The sequence below is a fragment of the Trachurus trachurus genome (assembly GCF_905171665.1).
Source record: "Trachurus trachurus genome assembly, chromosome: 1".
NCBI lineage: Eukaryota > Metazoa > Chordata > Actinopteri > Carangiformes > Carangidae > Trachurus > Trachurus trachurus.
The window spans coordinates 22028934-22046217 of NC_139891.1; the positions used below are offsets into that span (position 1 = coordinate 22028934).

At 40.8% G+C, this 17284-nt stretch overlaps 1 protein-coding gene across 1 annotated transcript; it reads right to left on the minus strand.

Moving 5' to 3' along the window:
* Nucleotides 1–306: 306 nt before the first annotated feature.
* Nucleotides 307–16735, minus strand: papss1 (3'-phosphoadenosine 5'-phosphosulfate synthase 1). The gene is made up of 12 exons (XM_083973150.1): nt 16463–16735; nt 15050–15164; nt 14707–14942; nt 14244–14382; nt 13579–13697; nt 13152–13265; nt 12884–12995; nt 10095–10300; nt 7384–7519; nt 6865–7133; nt 5522–5751; nt 307–1413 (listed from the first exon to the last, which is right to left on the minus strand). The coding sequence occupies exons 1-12, from the start codon at nt 16520–16522 to the stop codon at nt 1275–1277; spliced, it is 1875 nt and encodes a 624-aa protein (XP_083829276.1). The 5' UTR covers nt 16523–16735; the 3' UTR covers nt 307–1274.
* Nucleotides 16736–17284: the final 549 nt, after the last annotated feature.

Sequence of the window (17284 nt, forward strand, 5' to 3'; positions counted from 1 at the left end):
TGAGTGTGTTATGCATTTAGGACTGTTTGGTGCAAAGAAAACGGGAGAAAGCACACACACATCTTGTTCCGTGTGGCAAACTCAAAGATTAGAGAAAGCAAAAGTAAACAAATTGTTCTTTTTCTTTTTTTTTTGCTAAAAATGGTTTATTGGATAAGGAAGATTACAAACCTGATCCCTTGATGGTAACCATCAACCATCTGATTATACAGGCCAACTCTTAAAAATGAATTACCACATGGAAAATATTAGCAACCCATGAGAGAGGGAGAGAAAAAAAAACACAAATGATGAAAACGTAACAAAATATCAAGACTGTTAACAGAAAAGCTCTGAGCACCAAACTACATGCACAACACAGTTAAAAGGAGAAAACATTGCGATGCTGGGACAAATAAATAGAATAATTGTGAAAAAAAAAACAATGTTAAAAGTTTTTCCTTGAAATGTAGGAAGGTTAGGGTTGCATATCCTAATAGAAACATCTTTAAAGCTGATCTGTTTTGCAGACCATTTCTTGACCTGCTGGATCATTTCAGTGTAACACGAAGTGAGACAAGAAGCAGGTGTGTGTGTGTGCGTGCGTGTGTGTGTGTGTTAGTCCTAATTCAAACAAGACATCATGTGAATTCACTTTTCTTAAGACCAAGGCACTCAACTTTTACATCAAATACTTGTGTACACCAAATTTTGAGCAATTGCCACTGCCACTTGCAAACATACAGTACAAAGCAACTTGTTTGGAGTCGAGCAGTGACTTTTATGAACTTTAGCAGGTGCAGTAACTTTTTTCTTCTTCACAAATCACAAATACTCAACACTCATTCCCAACTATTTGAGTACTGGTCAACAGTACTTTCCACACAGTTCAATACAAGTCTCTGATCTTAAATTTTTTTTTATACAATATTTTTGAAAGCAGGTATCAGAATACAGTCATAAAGTTAGTGAGAAACACAAACATCTACTATGAAAACATTATTTTTTTAGTATGTTCTCTTGTATTATCATGGTGACTTCTCCTACGGTACTTCACAGTCAGAGTAAGTTTAGTTAAATAAAGCACATACAGTTAAAACACAAGTGTGATGAGACTAAAAACAACAGAGACCAGTTTCATGTATTTGACAGTTGAGTGTGAAGAGTGACACAGACATAAGCTGGAGCGTGGTTTTTCGATAGTAACTGAGTGGTCCCCACATTCATCATTTTAAACATCAAACTGTGTTAAACCGTGTTCCCGTGTTTTTGTTTTTCCATCCCAGACTCAACCTTTAGGCCTTCTCCAGTGATTTATAATATTCTTTCAGCACAGCCCAGGCCTTTGGCGCCATGAAGCCGTCGGGAGGATTCTCTCCCTCGCGGGCCATCTTACGCATGCGTGTACCTGAGATGAAATCATAGTCTTGATGGCTGCAAATTAAAAAGAAAGAAAGAAATACAGCAAATTTTTAGTCACTGGAATATTTCAATCAATACGAAGATGCTTATCAGCAGAGCAGCATAACATATGAGCCAACAATAACCGCCTGCTGCGTTGGAATCCAGTACACTGAGGCGTACAAACAGTCCAGTTAGCATTTCTGCAAACCAAAACGAAGCTCTTAAACCATTTCATGTCCCTCGCAGTGAAAATAGACGCGATCACTCTGTATGGGAGTATTTATCTTGCTAAACTCTATATTTCATATGCGGGCCATTCCTGGCAGCTGCTTTCCTTCCAAATCACTCTGTGGCTTCAGAGGTGCCAGGACAATCCAGAGAGCAGCGGTACCCTCCCGTTAAAAACACTTTATGGGTCTTTACTACATATTGCTGTCTGCCACAGAATCTCTTTACTACCACATTTACAGTTTTGAAAATCCTACATGAAGATTCTTTAGGTCAAATCTTTCAAATATATGTGAGTAGACGTGTAATTTATATTTTTAAAAATGTGCTGATTAAGCCTTCAGGAGGACAAGGTACAATTCCCATTTGTTTTACCAGTCTTTTAATATGTGAATAACAGCACTGGTGAAGTGAAAGAAAGCAATAATACTGACCAACTGCTATTAAACGCAACACTGCATGGCATGATTCTAATATAACTGTAATTTAAACATTAAAACAAACAGAAATAGGTGCAACTTCTTTAATAACTGAAACTTTGACTGCTGCAGCTACCACAAATTAAAAAGGGTACGACACATTACTATCAAACCACCTAACTAAATGTGTTTCTGATAACTACATTGCAGAGTTTCCCTAGTCCAAAAGGTTTTTTGTCTCGCATCTTTCAGACATTGTGATGTCTACTCCCACTCCTCTCTTTACGACAGATGGCTCTTCACAGCACACCGAGTTCACCTAGTTCAAAAAAGACATGTACAACTTTGTTTGAAGTGAGCAGCCAAGGACAGGGCCGACCAGGGCTGTGCAGAGCACTGGCACTAGTTCATCCCATCTCCACTTCTCTTGTCTACAAAATTACTGTCAGGAATAATCAAGACAGTTTTTAGACATCTTGTTAGCAGACATTTAGACTCATCTTCACCGCGCACACATTCAGAAAGGCTTGAAATCCTGCTGTTTACGGAGTAAGATTTCTAATTGTTATCACATGACACAAGGCGCATCTTGTGGCTTTGAAACATTAAGAATCTGTGAAGAACACGTCACGTTTCACATGGCGTGAGGTAGACGAGCTCCAGGCAAATTCTTCCAAAAGCACTTTTATACAGTGTCAAATTAGAAACAGCATGCTGTGACCTCAGCCGTAATGCTTTAGACAAAGACTGAGAGGTATTGCTGGTGATTATGCTTAGCATCGATACTCTCCTCCTGAAATTTGGCAAAGTGCTGTCAGCATGCATGAGGGAATGGAATGCCATAAATCTCAGAGACACGACTACAGGGTTTGGAAAACCAGTTATTCTGTTTCATTTGCTGTCCATCTTATATACCAAACCATAGGGTCAGTGTAGGGGTGGGCAATATGGCAAAAATATTTATTTTTTTTGAAGTAAAATCACATTGGTTTTTGATTATTTTGCAAGTTACTGAACAGTACAACCCAACTATTTGCCAATGTAAAAACATAAAACATAACCTCTAAAAATTAAATAAAAATATAACAGAGCCTTAGGCCAAGGAACCTTTCTGAACAGATTTTAATCAGTTTGTGGAATTATGCCAACTTGTGCCAAGTACAATGGACATTAAACAAGAGTGCTGACATATTTCAGATTTCAGGTAGGCCTACGCTACAACTCAAAAAATATCAACAGATTTAAATGGTAATAGAAAAAAATGAAATGAAAATTAACTACAATTTACCAGCAAATCAGATAAAAATGCATCTGCAAATATAATCCGATAACCCAATAAAAAAATTGTCAGTGTTAGCCATAGAAAACACTCTGCTAAAGTTCAGACATATTCATTGAGAGACCAGCAACAGCAGGTGAGAGGAGTTAACTAACTCCTCACACCTGCTGTGATGAGTCATCACATTTCCTTTTGTGCTTTTGTGAATTAATTGATACATTTGTAGATGACAATGATCGTTTATCTGTAGAGCGAAAGATGTAGTGCAGACAATGAAGATCTAACCGAGTTAATAAACAGCTCCTCTGGCTCCTCAGACACAGGCTGCAACAGCTGATCTCACCCGAGACTCGGTCACTCCGCAGCTAAACTCTGAGCTCCATACTCAAGTCTTATTGGACAAGTTGCCAGATCAATGATACGAACTGCCGCTTCAAGGATACAAGCTGAGATTCTTTTTTATTCTATAGTGCCTGTTCATTCGTGACAAATCATCCCGCAACACTCTGAATCAAACAGGTGGGGAATGAGAAATTCGTGGCACTACCTGTAGTTGGCATGTTCTTCTCATCCTTCACGATCTAATATCGTCATATTGCCCGCCCCTGGGTCAGTGATATGGGCTCTATGCACAACTCCACTACTTCCTGAACTTAATGCTGCTCCTTTGTTTCCTGTCTTACATTTTTGGACAAAATGATTAATCCAGGTGTGTTTGAGTAGTCACAATGGTCAGACACACCTGGATTAATCAATTTGTCCAATAATGTAAGACAGGAAACAAAGGAGCAGCATTAAATTCAGGAAGTAGTGGAGTTGTGCATAGAGCCCATTCCATATGAAACTAGAGTTACCGCCTCAGTCAGGCTGCAGTTGGCATCCATGTCTCGCCAGACTTGTATTATATGTAGTGAACAACACTTTAAAGGGGTGGTGTTTTGAAGTCAATGGGAAGCTGACGTTTGACTTTTTGGATATAAAATGTCATAATTTCATTATTTTATCACATTCAACATCTGTGTGAAATTTTGATATAACTGGTAAATACATTCTTGAGTTATAGCCAAAGATCACATCGACCTTTGACCCCAGATTATAATCACTTCAGCCAAGTCAGCATTTGTGCCAAATCTGAACGATCCATTTATATATGTATATCTGCGCTGTAGTCGGTACATCTCCTGATACATTTTGACTATAAATGTGACAATATTTTTTTGTTTTACATATAATTATACATTTTATTTCCTTAATTTGTTTTCATTACATTTTGAGATTTCCTTGTGATTTTTCACACCAGTCTTAACGAGCATGCCACCCTGCTTTTCACTACACTTTAAATAAAATATGTAGACTTAACAGTTAGATTAAGTTTAAATAAATAAACTTTGAATAAAAGTGACACTCAGTATTTATGAGGTAACAGAGGCTTTCTGTCACAAACTGATCAAAGCATTTTTTGGTTTGCTTTATTCTCACCTGGCCATGTCATAACTTCAAAGCCAAATTCTGAGTAATATTTTCAAGCATACAATTTTTTTAAACGCACTCTTATCTCTTTCCACAGAAGTACTTTATGTTCCTGATGAATAATTTGTTTGGGATTTAACGTCACAAATATGCATCATGGAAAACAAAGCAAATCTTCTGATTAGTCTGGCCGTATTTAGTCTGAACATTCTTGGCCAAACACAGCTACAGTTGCATAACCTTATGGTGGAGGCTGCATCGGATTCAGAGGAGAGGCAGCGAGATTGCACGATTTTTGTCAGCCATCATGTGCAATGTCCGTATACAGACTTTAATTAATAGCAGGACTCTGTAATTTTTGAGCAACATCAAAGCCCATACTAATCCACAAAAACCTTTTAACTGTGTAAGAAAGAAAAACAACCTGTTATTCTTGGCATAGCATTTACAGTAGACAGAGGAGAGAGAGGGCAGAAAATGGATGAACGGAGAAAAACAGTTCTAATTAGCAATTAATCTAATTTAGAGCGTGTTTAGGCTGCTGGTTCTAATTGAAATACATGTGAGGTATTACCCTGGACTAAATCTACAAATTAGCCATTTAATGTAGTGTGAGTGAGCACCGCTGCTTTCGACCTAAACTACGTCTGTTCTCCATAACCCTCGTAAACTTAAAGACTGTGGGAAACAAACTGGGGCACAAGTTGTAACGAATGAAATCATAATATGAACAAATACTCACTTTTTAGGGTCATAAAAATCCATTGCCCTTTTGACCTTGTTGTAAGCGGCAACCTTAAAGGGCACGATCTCCAGGGTGATGAGCCCTGGAGCCATGGTGAGGACCTTGGCCCCGTGAGTTGGTTCGTACAGGTCCTTTCCTGTGTCAGGGTGGGGCATGCCTGCAGGGTCACGGCCTACAATGTAAAAGTTGGCACCCGCCACCATTCGAGCTCTGCAGTGCCACTGAACCTGTGGATGAGGAGAAAAAGAGAAAACTGTAGAGACCAAGAAAATACACTTATGAGGATTTTTTGTTCTTCATATCTTCAATCAAAGGCTACATGAGAAAAATATTATATTTGGTTTTATTTGGTTCGTGCTCAGCCTCCACCCTTGCTTTACTTGGACAATATGCCAGAGATATTTTGTTATAGTGACTGGAACCTAATTTCCTAATTAAATGCTACAATTCTCTACAGTTTAAAATATTATCTAAATGGTGGAGGTTTAAAGCCCAAAATATGAAGGCATCTTAAAAAAAGACTTTAGCAGTTACTCTTTTTAGCAGACCTATGCTACCTACACAACTTCAGCCAGCCGGTCTCCAGCAATTGTTCCCCTTAGGAATTCGCATTCACCAAAAGCAGAGTTTTTCTTTCTGTTTCTCATTATCAATAATTGCTAAAACTCCACATTACTTCTTGATAATTATCAATACTACTGCCATTAGAATAATGTTCTTGCTTGTGTAATTTGTATATTTTAGGATGAAGGTTTTTTTTAGATTAGCCTTACAAAACATGCCATTTCAGCTCAGACTAGAAGCTCGAGAACACTCTGGCGGATACGGCCACTGGCTGGAGGCAGGAAGCTTGTTTTACTGTTTGAGTGACAGGGACACCAAGGGTATATGTGGTTAAACAAGGTCAGAACAATGACTCTAAGGCTGGAGTTGAGTCTGGTTCTGTAAAGTTCCCATTCAGAAGTACAAGCTGAATAAATTTGCTGTCTGACATCCACCAGCCTCCAATCTGCTCTCAATAATTTTCTCCATAGCTCTCCCATTATCATAAGTGAATGATTAAAAGATTCCCAGCTACACAGCTACGCTCAGTCACACGGAGAGGTTTGTGCATGGCATGGAAACACTAAACAGAGCCTGTAAATCCCTCTTCCTGCCAATTATCACACTCAAAAATGTGCAGACACAAAGTATGTGACAGTCCTCATCATTATTTGGTGCTGCAGTCACACTTTGTGTTCCTTGTCAGTTTTGAAGAAAAACATGATGCCATTTTTTTTTCCTTTACAAGAAACCTCAAGCATGTGCCTGAAAATTACAATACAGTTGACAATCATTACCTCAGTTGGCCCTGCATACATCATGGGCGAAGGAAAGATCGCAACAATGGTAGAGTCTGGATTCAGGACGCCCTCCTCCAGCACGGCAGCATGCTGCTTCATTCGCCAAGGCAACGGCACATCATCATCCTTAGTCCACCCTCCCAGTGGGTGGAGCAGGAGCACAGGCCGGCGGTAGCCTCGCTCGATCAGACGCTTGTGGGTGTCCTGCATCAGGAGAGCGTGGCCGTTGTGGACCGGGTTGCGGAGCTGGAAGGCAAACACAGCATCTGGATGGAAAGAAAGGAGAAAATGTGTTTGTTTGAATGCAACCAAACACATCTGTACAAGCCAAACAAGGGGTCTTAATGTACACGGGTATAAGCAGCTAAGTGCCCAACGCTGGAGCTCCATTCAGCCTCTTGGTGAAGGGTTGAATCTGTGTCCTTAACTCTGACCTCCCTTGCTCTTACTCCCTTATTTCTTTTAGTCTAGACAAAAAAATCAAAACATTAATACCAACATGACGTGACCACATACCTGCATTCATTTCTTTAAACTTCTGTTTGAGCTCAGTCGGTGTCAGGCGGTACTGGTCCAGTCCGTCATTCCAGGAGATCCTGTCCAGAACCTGCAGGTCTCCGCCAACCAGCCAGTCCCCACTTTCCATCACCATCTGAAATAGGAGTCACACTGATCATGACAGTGAACACTAACTCAAACGTAATCCAGACTTAAGACACTGTGACCAATAAAAACTTCACTGTGCTGGAACCAGGCCAACGTGAATTCTAATAAAACTCCCAAGTTATTACCCAGTTGCAACGGGGGACACGGCAGCATAAATCAAAGTCCCCACGTGTCGTTAAACAGTCAACAAAACTCTGGCATGCCCCTTCTTCTGCATTTGGCCACATCTACTACCTTAATTTCAATAACAGAGCAGAGACAAAGTCAGATTGTATTCCACAGTAAAAAAAAACCTGGTGATGAGCTCATGACCACATTGGAGAGAATTTTTCCCCTTCACGAGATTTATCCAACAATGTCACCAAAGTGCTCGGGATCCAAGCGTAGGCTGCTATTGTTTCAGGCAGTATCTTTACCCTGTCTCCTGTGGCATTTATGAGACTGTAGCTAGAGTTACTGAAAACAGTGGTCTGTACGATGTTAGTGTGATACAAAGTGACAATTCTTTACAGGCTCTGCAATAAAAGAAGCACAGATCCAGCAGCAAGACGGTGGGAACTCAAAACAAAGGCTACAAATTCATCCTGAAGTGTGTAGGCATTGAGAAAAGCCAATTTGGAAGTTGATAAAAAAAGAAAAATCTATTCATGTCACTTATTTCACTGACATGTAATTTATCATGTTAGAAAAACATAAAGCGCTCTTTGATATCCATACTTTACGGACATGCTGGTTTCAGTTTGATCTGGCAACCTATACATAAAAGTCAGAAGGTTGTCAGCGGCAGAGGTGGCTATGTGATGTGATCAATAACAACTCGGCTCCGTTTTAAGATGTTGTGAGGACTGTATTGTGATTTGTTCTCCACACACTCATTAATCCAACCTGCGCACTGTTGGCTGGAGATAGGAGTCATGACAGATGCTTAACAGTCTTATACTTTGGAGGAATCAAAAGCATTGACAAGTTGCAATATATTTTCCCAACATACATAATGGAAAATATATTGCCTGCATGGATAAATCACAGGAGCAGGCCTGCATGTACACATGTGCTCTGTTTAACCATAAAAGTGCCCCGTGGCTTAACATGGCCGTACTCAAATAAACAGCCACTACACCACAGTTTCCGATGAAGGGGGCTCCTGTCTGACTGACGGACAGGTAAACAGGAAAAAGAGGATTAACTACATGTAATGTGGAGCAGGACAGGTCTCTGGCTGGAGAGAGGCAAGATGACAAAAAAAAGAAAAAAAAAAGTTGTAGCTACCAACTCAGAGGTGTGTTGACAGACTGGCTCCGGTGCAGAGAGTTAAACATACACTTAGGTATACATACACACTCTTTTAATGAATGACACCTTAATCACAGCAAGCTGAACACACATATTCGGCTGTGACAAGTCAGAGTGGATAAGGAATGGCAGTTGTGGAAATACCAGAGTATGGAGCATGTGTTTAAAGCCAGCGCTGAGGCATCAGGTGTTGACACTGGAGAGTCATGGTACCAATTTATGAAACTGGCAGCTTCTAATGCATCTTAAAGACACATTACCGAGCCAGATCTGATCATAAACAAGGTGAGACACTGAGAGATATCTGCTGAAATTAAAAAAAATGACTGCCAGTGATGGTGAAATATTGAGACAGCTGTTTTCTGGTGTTCAAGTTAATCTCCGTCCGGTGTTTGTAGCAGCAAAGGGCTTTAAAATGAGCCGGTGAGGTTTACAGTAAGACTGACCCCAGGGAGTGAAATCATCAGATGCCACAGAGGTTACCGTCAGTTTTGTCTTCCATCTTTGCCAAGATACAAGTGGCCACCCGGACGCACTAATCCAGGAAACAATGAGAGTTAAAATTAGCCAGACAAGCAACTTTTAAAGGTAACCTTGCACTGTCGGATGGCGCAGATGGAGATTTAAAAAGTAAATCTGACAACTATCTATGTCAGCAACACCAGACGGTTCCGCTCCTTTCCAGCTACGAGCCTGTGCCACTTTCCGCAGGGTGCGCAGGATCATTTCAGGACGTTACCTCGCCACTGAGTCTACCTGAGCCCCAAAGCAGTCGATAGGACACAGATGGAAACAATTCCTGGGGTATATTTGGAGAAGGGTTTGGGTGAGCGGAAAAGGTAGAAGCTGGCAGGGATTTCACAGCCTGTTCAGCTGAGCAGTACAATCTCAAACGCATTTGGTGGAGGCTAAGAGAGAAACTAACCATCCAAATATAACACCTGCAAAATGAGGGGTGGACCAAAAAGATCAAGTGATTACACTGGGCGTCCTGACAGACTGTGAGAAAAGCTCCACTCCTCAACCTAGTCAGTCTTTCCATAAGCACTGTGAAACGGCCAGCTCGGATCTGTGTTCTATCAATGCAGAATCCAGGGAGGCACTTTGCTTTCACATGCAGAGTGTTTATCACAATGAGACGGACCGTCTGAAGCTCTGCAGATGCTGTTGTGTGCTTTTGGATTTTCTATACGCCTCCCGACATATTAAAATTCCTCTTTCAGAGAGTAGAAGACTATAACTCTGGACATGTCACATGAGAACGTTACCTTGATGTAAGGGTGGTCCTTGCAAGTGGTGCCCCACTGGCGGGCGCAGCGCTCTTCTTTGCGGTGTTCATAAAACTCAGGGTTACGGAGGATGGCGACTCTCCTTCCCTCATAGACCAGGGCCATGGCCGTCACGCCATCCAAACGATCTTTATCTGTGGTAGACACCGGCAGCACCACAGGCACCGACAGGTTGATGACACCGCCTAAGACAGGAGAGAAACAAAACAACTTTTGTGAGAAGACAAGTGAACACCCATCGCAACTTCCAAACAACAGTTGATGGTCGACAGTTGGCGGCAGTAACACGACAAGCAATGTAACAGGGAACACAACAAAAACCATGAAGAAGCGGCCCGGTGCAAAGCTCTGAGAATCTGTGAACAGTCTACAAAAGTCTACAAACAGTCTACAAAAGGCAGGTTAAAACGCTCTGAAGCTCAGCCATCCTCTAATAAAGTTTCCATGTTGTACCCCTTCAGGCTAAATGTGGAATATACAGCTAAACCACAGGCTACAGCGAGTCTTCAAGGCTGCAATTTAAGAGGCTAGAGGAGAAATGTGCCCTCTTAAACTAAGCCAGAGCTTGACCCCTTTCTCATTTAAGATTTATCTGTGTAGTGGCAGCGCTCTGTTGCCGGCTTCATTTTGCCATCCAGGTTGATGAAAAAAGTTGGGAGCCGCACGCTTTTCACATCACGTCAGATCAAAAGCTGTGGAGACAGGAGGGGACGCTGACTGCTGACTGCTGCTGCTGCCCCCACTTCCCCCTGCACCCTCTCCTAGTCCCCTCTGTCACAGCATAGAGCTTACAGCTGGTTTTAATAAGACACACACACACACACACACACACACACACACACACACACACACACACACACACACACACACACGACTGCCAAATGTCCAAGCAAGGGAGACACAAACTTGAATTTGTTTATTTTTACGAGGGGTGCCACGATTGATCAGCCACTGATCATTGTCAAACGATTCATGAAATATGTGATTGGTAAATCAGTATTAACGCCTATAGTCATCGATCACCTGTGGTTAATATTCTGGTGTCTGAGGCTGTGTAACATAGTCCCACCTCCCACCTTGTTCAGGGTGACGCCTGCGCGACAGGCCACCAAAACCAAACAACATGTTGCCTGTCTGAAACTTGTGCAAAGTTGTGTGAGACCGATATTAACGTACGCCATCTGCATCGCTCCTTGGGAACGCTGCTCTGATGAACAAAGTAAAAGCTGGTTGTGTTGACTCAATAAGTTTAACTATTTTGTGGTGCTTTCTTCAGTTTACGCTGCCGCCTGTTGGAAGTCCCGGTGTACTACAAAGCTAAGAAGGTCTGATATACCAAAAAAAAAATGGCTACTGTAACAAGACACAAAAAAAATTATCAGTGTGGTGGATCAGTGATTACACCCATAGATGGCAGATGAACGGCATCGGTGGCTAGTCACACAAGCAGTTTTCTGCTTCCCGGCAAGTTTTAATGTCACAAGAATCGATCCTCTCACTGTAATATCATTCTTTGACTGTCAAATCCCAGGAAGGAAGGGAAAATAGACAAGTGGCGGTGTACGGTGTCAATCAATACTCTTCCTCTGTGTCCCTCTCATCCCAGACACACAGGAAAGTGGAGTCAAGACTTTTGACATCAGTATATATTTCTGCCTCCGCTCAGCCAGCTGAGTTTCTCTGGCTACCTCTCTTTCTATGGGAAAGAACTTAAATCATCTGTTATTTCATTCTAAGTTGTAATAATTTGATGGTTTTATGCTTTGGTGAGGATGGAGTTTGTAATATAGTCCTGTCAGAATCTGAAAATGAAATACAGGCTATGTTAACTTTCAATTTATTTTATATATTTTTTTAATTTTTACTGTGTGTGTATGTATCAGAATTTTTGGCGCCACAACACAGACGCGAGGTTTGAGTGCTCATGTGGGCAATAAAAGTAAATTGACTTTTTCTTGGAATTTCAAACAATACATGAGAAATTGCTGTAATTACTTCAAGAGACTCTACGCCCAAAATGATATTTGTTTTCTAAATAGTGCCAAAAAACGGAAGCATTCCTGAGCCCCTCGTTACAAACAGAGTCATTACTTCACCAACACCACACTCAACAACATCACTCTCGAAAATCTACAGCTAAATCAATGTCGCTCTTGATTATATCATTGTGTCATTCTGCCTCTTCAGCTAAATTGCGCATCACTGCTGTATAACCAACCAGCACATCAGCCTATAAGAAAAGCTTACTGAAGCCTCTTGGTGTAGCTCAGAGAAGAACATACAGAGAGTAATTTTGAATCCTATTAAATGCTCCATTTAATCAAGAGTCGTGAGTTTTGTTTTAAATTGTGTAAAAAAAAAAAACAGCTGACAAACACTTGAGGACAGAATAATAAGCAGACAGAATAATCAAAATGAAAATGGCAAACACTTATGCATTAATCCCTTGGGCAAGAGGTAAGCTCAGGACAGGATGACAAAGAACATTTGTGCTCAGCATGTTTCAATAAGAACAGGGAAATCACATAATTTGTGTTATATTTGGAAACCAATATAGGAAACATGGTGCCAGGGCCTGGTTGAAAAAAACATTAGCAATTAAATACAAAATATAAAAATATAAAATAAAAAAATGATATCTCCACAGAAAGCTATCTGTTTCTTGCAGGTGAGCTGTTTTGTGAGCACTTTTTCTCAAAACTGGATTTTAAAAACGAATTGTTAGAGATTTTCTTTTCATCACCTTCAGAACTTAAATAACATCTTACCATCCAGCAGACAGTCAAAATGAAGACACTGTAAGAACTCTCTCTCCCTCATGAACCCGTTCAGAGGGGTGGCCCAGCCTTCAGCCAGCACCTGCACCCACTGCATGTCCACCTGTGGATCATATACACTCACATATAGTAGGCTGCCAGTAAAGGTTTTACTTATAATTGCACTATGAACACCAAAGTTATTAATGGATGCACTATATACACAAAGCAAAAAAGTGTAGCGTAAAGATGTGTTAATGTCTTTAAAAGTCACAAGTACCTTGCCAATCTGTACAGCAGGCAGAGTCTCTGCATCAGCCTTAGCCAGGTCCAGTTTGTTCTCCTGAACGTATAGCTCTTTCACCTCATAAGATGCATCAACAGGAACTATATCCTGCACAATGTTAAGAACGTGAAATTGATTATTTGATCGAAGTGAGAAAAATAGTATGAAGAGACTTCACTACAGCAATATTGATTTGACATAATACAAGTCTAGACATGGAGACAACAACATCCACACAATTGTGAGGTTTGACTGCCCCACAGTGGCCAGTGATGGGATGACACAGCATCATTTTTTGTGAATCAAATCTGAACTTCAAGCCTCAAGCAGCCTCTGTAAATCACCATAAAAACAATACCAGTTGATTCTAAACGTAACATGTATTTAACACACTTCCAAGCAGGAAAACCAGTCCCCTCACCCTCTCCTGAAGTAGGTCAATGACCTGTTGTATGCACTCGTTCACATTGCAGGAGTCGGTCTTCAGCACCAGTTCCGGAGCTTCTGGTTTCTCGTACTCTGAATCAATTCCAGTGAAGCCTGATGAGTGGAGACAGGGAACAGAGCGCACAGTAAGTCTATACTTATTTTATTTCCATTAGTGTATAGATTTGAAATTAAAAGTGTATGGAGTATCCTATCACTTAAACAACAACCAAACACTTTTGTTTCTCTTCAAGAACTCTTCAATCACACAAACATGATTGATACCTTCTTCATCAATCAAGAATTGCTGCATGAATGGATTAAGAGTACAAATAGCCATTGAATAGTTACAATAAATGAGTTATTTTTATTTCTTGGGGAATTCAAGTACAGCATGAATATCATCTGATTAACAATGTCTTTGGTACCTGAGACCAAAGTGAAACTTCGTAAGGAGAGTTTTTTTTGCTCTACAGAAATAGCACAAAACAAAAAAAACAACATTCTGTACCAATGATATTATTTTTTTGAAACTTGAAATGACATTCGCTCTTTACCCATTTACTTTATGTCACTGTATATCAGCCAAAGTATGAATCCAAACCTATATAAGAGTCTCTGCTCTACTAATGATATGAACAGTAACAGACAATACTCCACCTCTTATCTCCCCCGCTCTGGCTCTCTTGTACAGTCCCTTCACATCCCTCTGCTCACATACGTCCAGTGGAGCATCCACAAACACCTCAAAGAAAGGCAGCCCTGCAGCCTCGTGGATCTTCCGAGCATTGACGCGATCCTGGCAAACAAAAAAAGACATACAGTGTGGTGCACACGTGATTTTAGCTGAAGAACAGTTTGTGGAAAAGAAGTAGATTGAGTTACAAGGGGACATTATATTCACCCTACAGGAAATTAGGTCCTACCCCAGGAAAGATAAAAAACAAAAATACTGCTGGCCACGCAGTATTTTTCAACGTTACTTCCTTTCAGTCTAGAAGAAAACTGTTCATAAAGGGGCCAGTTCAATAAAGACTGTAGCTACAACACATATGAGGCTCAGAAGCACTATTCCTGCTGTCATCTGTTTCTCTGCTGAGGCTTTCTTTGTACAGTCACTCACCCTGCCGTAGGGAGAGATGAAACTGGCGATGCACACCAGGCCAGCATCAGCAAAAAGCCGGGCCACCTCAGCAATGCGTCTGATGTTCTCTTCTCGATCCTCTGGGCTGAAACCCAGGTTCTTGTTCAGCCCTTGGCGGATGTTGTCTCCATCAAGGCTGTAGCAGGGGATACCGTGACACACCAGGTACTCCTCCAGAGCCATGCTCACTGTGGTCTTCCCTGCACCGGACAAACCTTTACATAGGGGGAAACAAGAGGACCATGAAACAACTCTTAAACTGCAGAAAGGTGTTTATTGGTAACACTGTGAAATGTCTTTCTAGTAACATCTCATAACCTACCAGTTAACCAAACAGTGCATCCTCTGAACCCTCCTCTTGTGCCCACAACCTGCCCACGCTTGTTTCGGCTGACGTGATGAGCCTGATAGGTGACATTAGTTGCTCGTTGCATTCCCTGAAATCATACAGATTTATTATCAGTTCAGCCCAGAAGTCAACATGAAGCCATTTCAAAGAGCATCTCTGAAGTCATTTAAACCAGTAAGAAATGTTACAATATGCTATATTATGAGACCTTACAATATCAAACTGAAAATGACCATTTCACATAATCACCAAAATGATTTGTCTCTCAACGTCTGTTTGTCTGTTTATTTAAATACCTCAAAATTGACATTGTAATTTAGCACAGATAAAGTTTAATATTCCAAACATAATCACCGAAACATGAAGAGCCTTTTCCATTTTCCATTACTGTATCCCTCGACAAAAAAAGGGTTACCAGTCACAACATTTGATAATGATGGCATTTTCCCATCATGAATAAAAATTATTTGATTAGTAATTGGTTGACAGATTAATTGTGTCAGCTCTCCATATTATTATTTTTTTTTTTTTTGGGGGGGGGGTTGCCTTGAAAGAGAGAAAAAAAAGTGGCATACAACTCCTTAACAGAGGTATGAACAAACAACGACAAAAAATAAATAAATACATTTTTTTTTTTTTCTTTAAAGACCTGTATGCTGTATGGTAGGCTACAACAGAAATATTTGTTTGTTTGACTTTCATTACTGTTTGTGTTGTTAGTTGGATTCAGGGCATCCACACTGTGTGAATGTTAATTAAATTTCAAAATCTTTACCCTTGCTGATTGCAAATATTGTTTGCCAAAATAATCTGTGCATGTGGCAGGTTTAGATAAGATAAGACTTGAGAGGTGGGGAAGTTTACATTGCATTAAAGAAGAAAACGAAAGAAATGGGGAAAATACACTGTACATCTGATATGCATAATTTGGAAATGGGACGTAAACATGAAAAGTACTTGAAAATACGAAAGAATAAGAAATAACATTGCACCAAAGGTAATAACATTAGCAATAGTAACGTAGCAGTTACATTATTAGTAACGTAGTAGTGATGAATTTGCATAGAAGAGAAAACAAAACGTTTCTTGTTTTCAACTAAGTTAGAACCATCATGTTATCACAGCTGCAGAGGTGTTAACCAAACATCTGTTGCCGGAGCATCAAATTAAATACATGTTGTGCTGTTGATTTAGCCACTTGCTACTAACTTAGCAGCGTAGCGCTAGCTTCGCTGTGCGCCGGGTGTAGACTGAATGTGTTGGTATGCTAAATAGCTAGCCTCCTGACCGGTCGGCCCGTTAGCTGGTTACTGGGTTTGTTGGTGGGTGGGGGAGGACGGACCTGAGCTGATTTCACACAAGTTTAGGGCTGAAAAGAAAACTCACCCAGCTCTCGGCGGCGTTGCTCAGCTTCTGTTTCTTGTTTGAGTTGCCGTAGGTCTCCATGACTGACAGCAGTCAACGGCTGATTCAACCGGCTAGATGCTTTTTTTTTTGTTTTTATAAACACGCAAAAACGCTCCGGCCGCTTGGCTCTTTGTTTTGTTTACTAGTACAGGTATTTGTGTGATTTATTTTTTTGGCACAGGTATCTCCCGGTCAATGGAGGAGCCCGCCCGGAGCCGTGGAGCCGTGGAGCCTGGCTGGCACAACAAACGGGAAGAGATTTCCCCCGAAAGCCACGTCACCGGCGACGCGGTGACGTATTTCCTCAGCCTGGAAGGGGTCGGTTCTGGAAAAACGAACTGATCTGATGTCAGTTTTTGTTTGGTAACCCTCAGCTCAGCACAATCACTGTCCCAATGACTCATCTGATCTGGGTGCAGCTTTCGCAGAGCAGGCACTTCGTAATGTTACAAGTGAAACCTTTTTCATGCAATGAGATTTGATTACGTGAAATATTGATGTTTAGAAAATGAAACTCGCGTCATTGCACTGACGTCACCAGAAATACACAGCTATTTTTGCGATAACGCAAATAATAGGAATGAGTCATGAATGCTAGCAAAATGCACAGGCCAGATAATTGATTTTAATAATTTCACATGTTATAAAAATGTAGTATTTGGTATGTCGTGTCTCCGCAATGATATATTCACGATTACCCTACCTACTAATAATAAAACACCGCACTAGGCTACTCCACCTCACTTGGTTAAAACGAAAAAAAAAAAAAAACATTGCAACACACTTATGGCCTATTTAAAG

What these genes read in the sequence shown, in the direction of transcription:
- papss1 (XM_083973150.1), bottom strand. Translation starts at nt 16,522, where the DNA reads ATGGAGACCTACGGCAACTCAAACAAGAAACAGAAGCTGAGCAACGCC. An exon ending in TTTTGACTGTCTGCTGGATG is followed by an intron (nt 10,301 to 12,883) that starts GTAAGATGTTAT and finishes CTCCTGTCTTAG; the next exon opens with GCGGTGTCATCAACCTGTCG. An exon ending in TGTATGCAGGGCCAACTGAG is followed by an intron (nt 5,752 to 6,864) that starts GTAATGATTGTC and finishes CCTCATCCACAG; the next exon opens with GTTCAGTGGCACTGCAGAGC.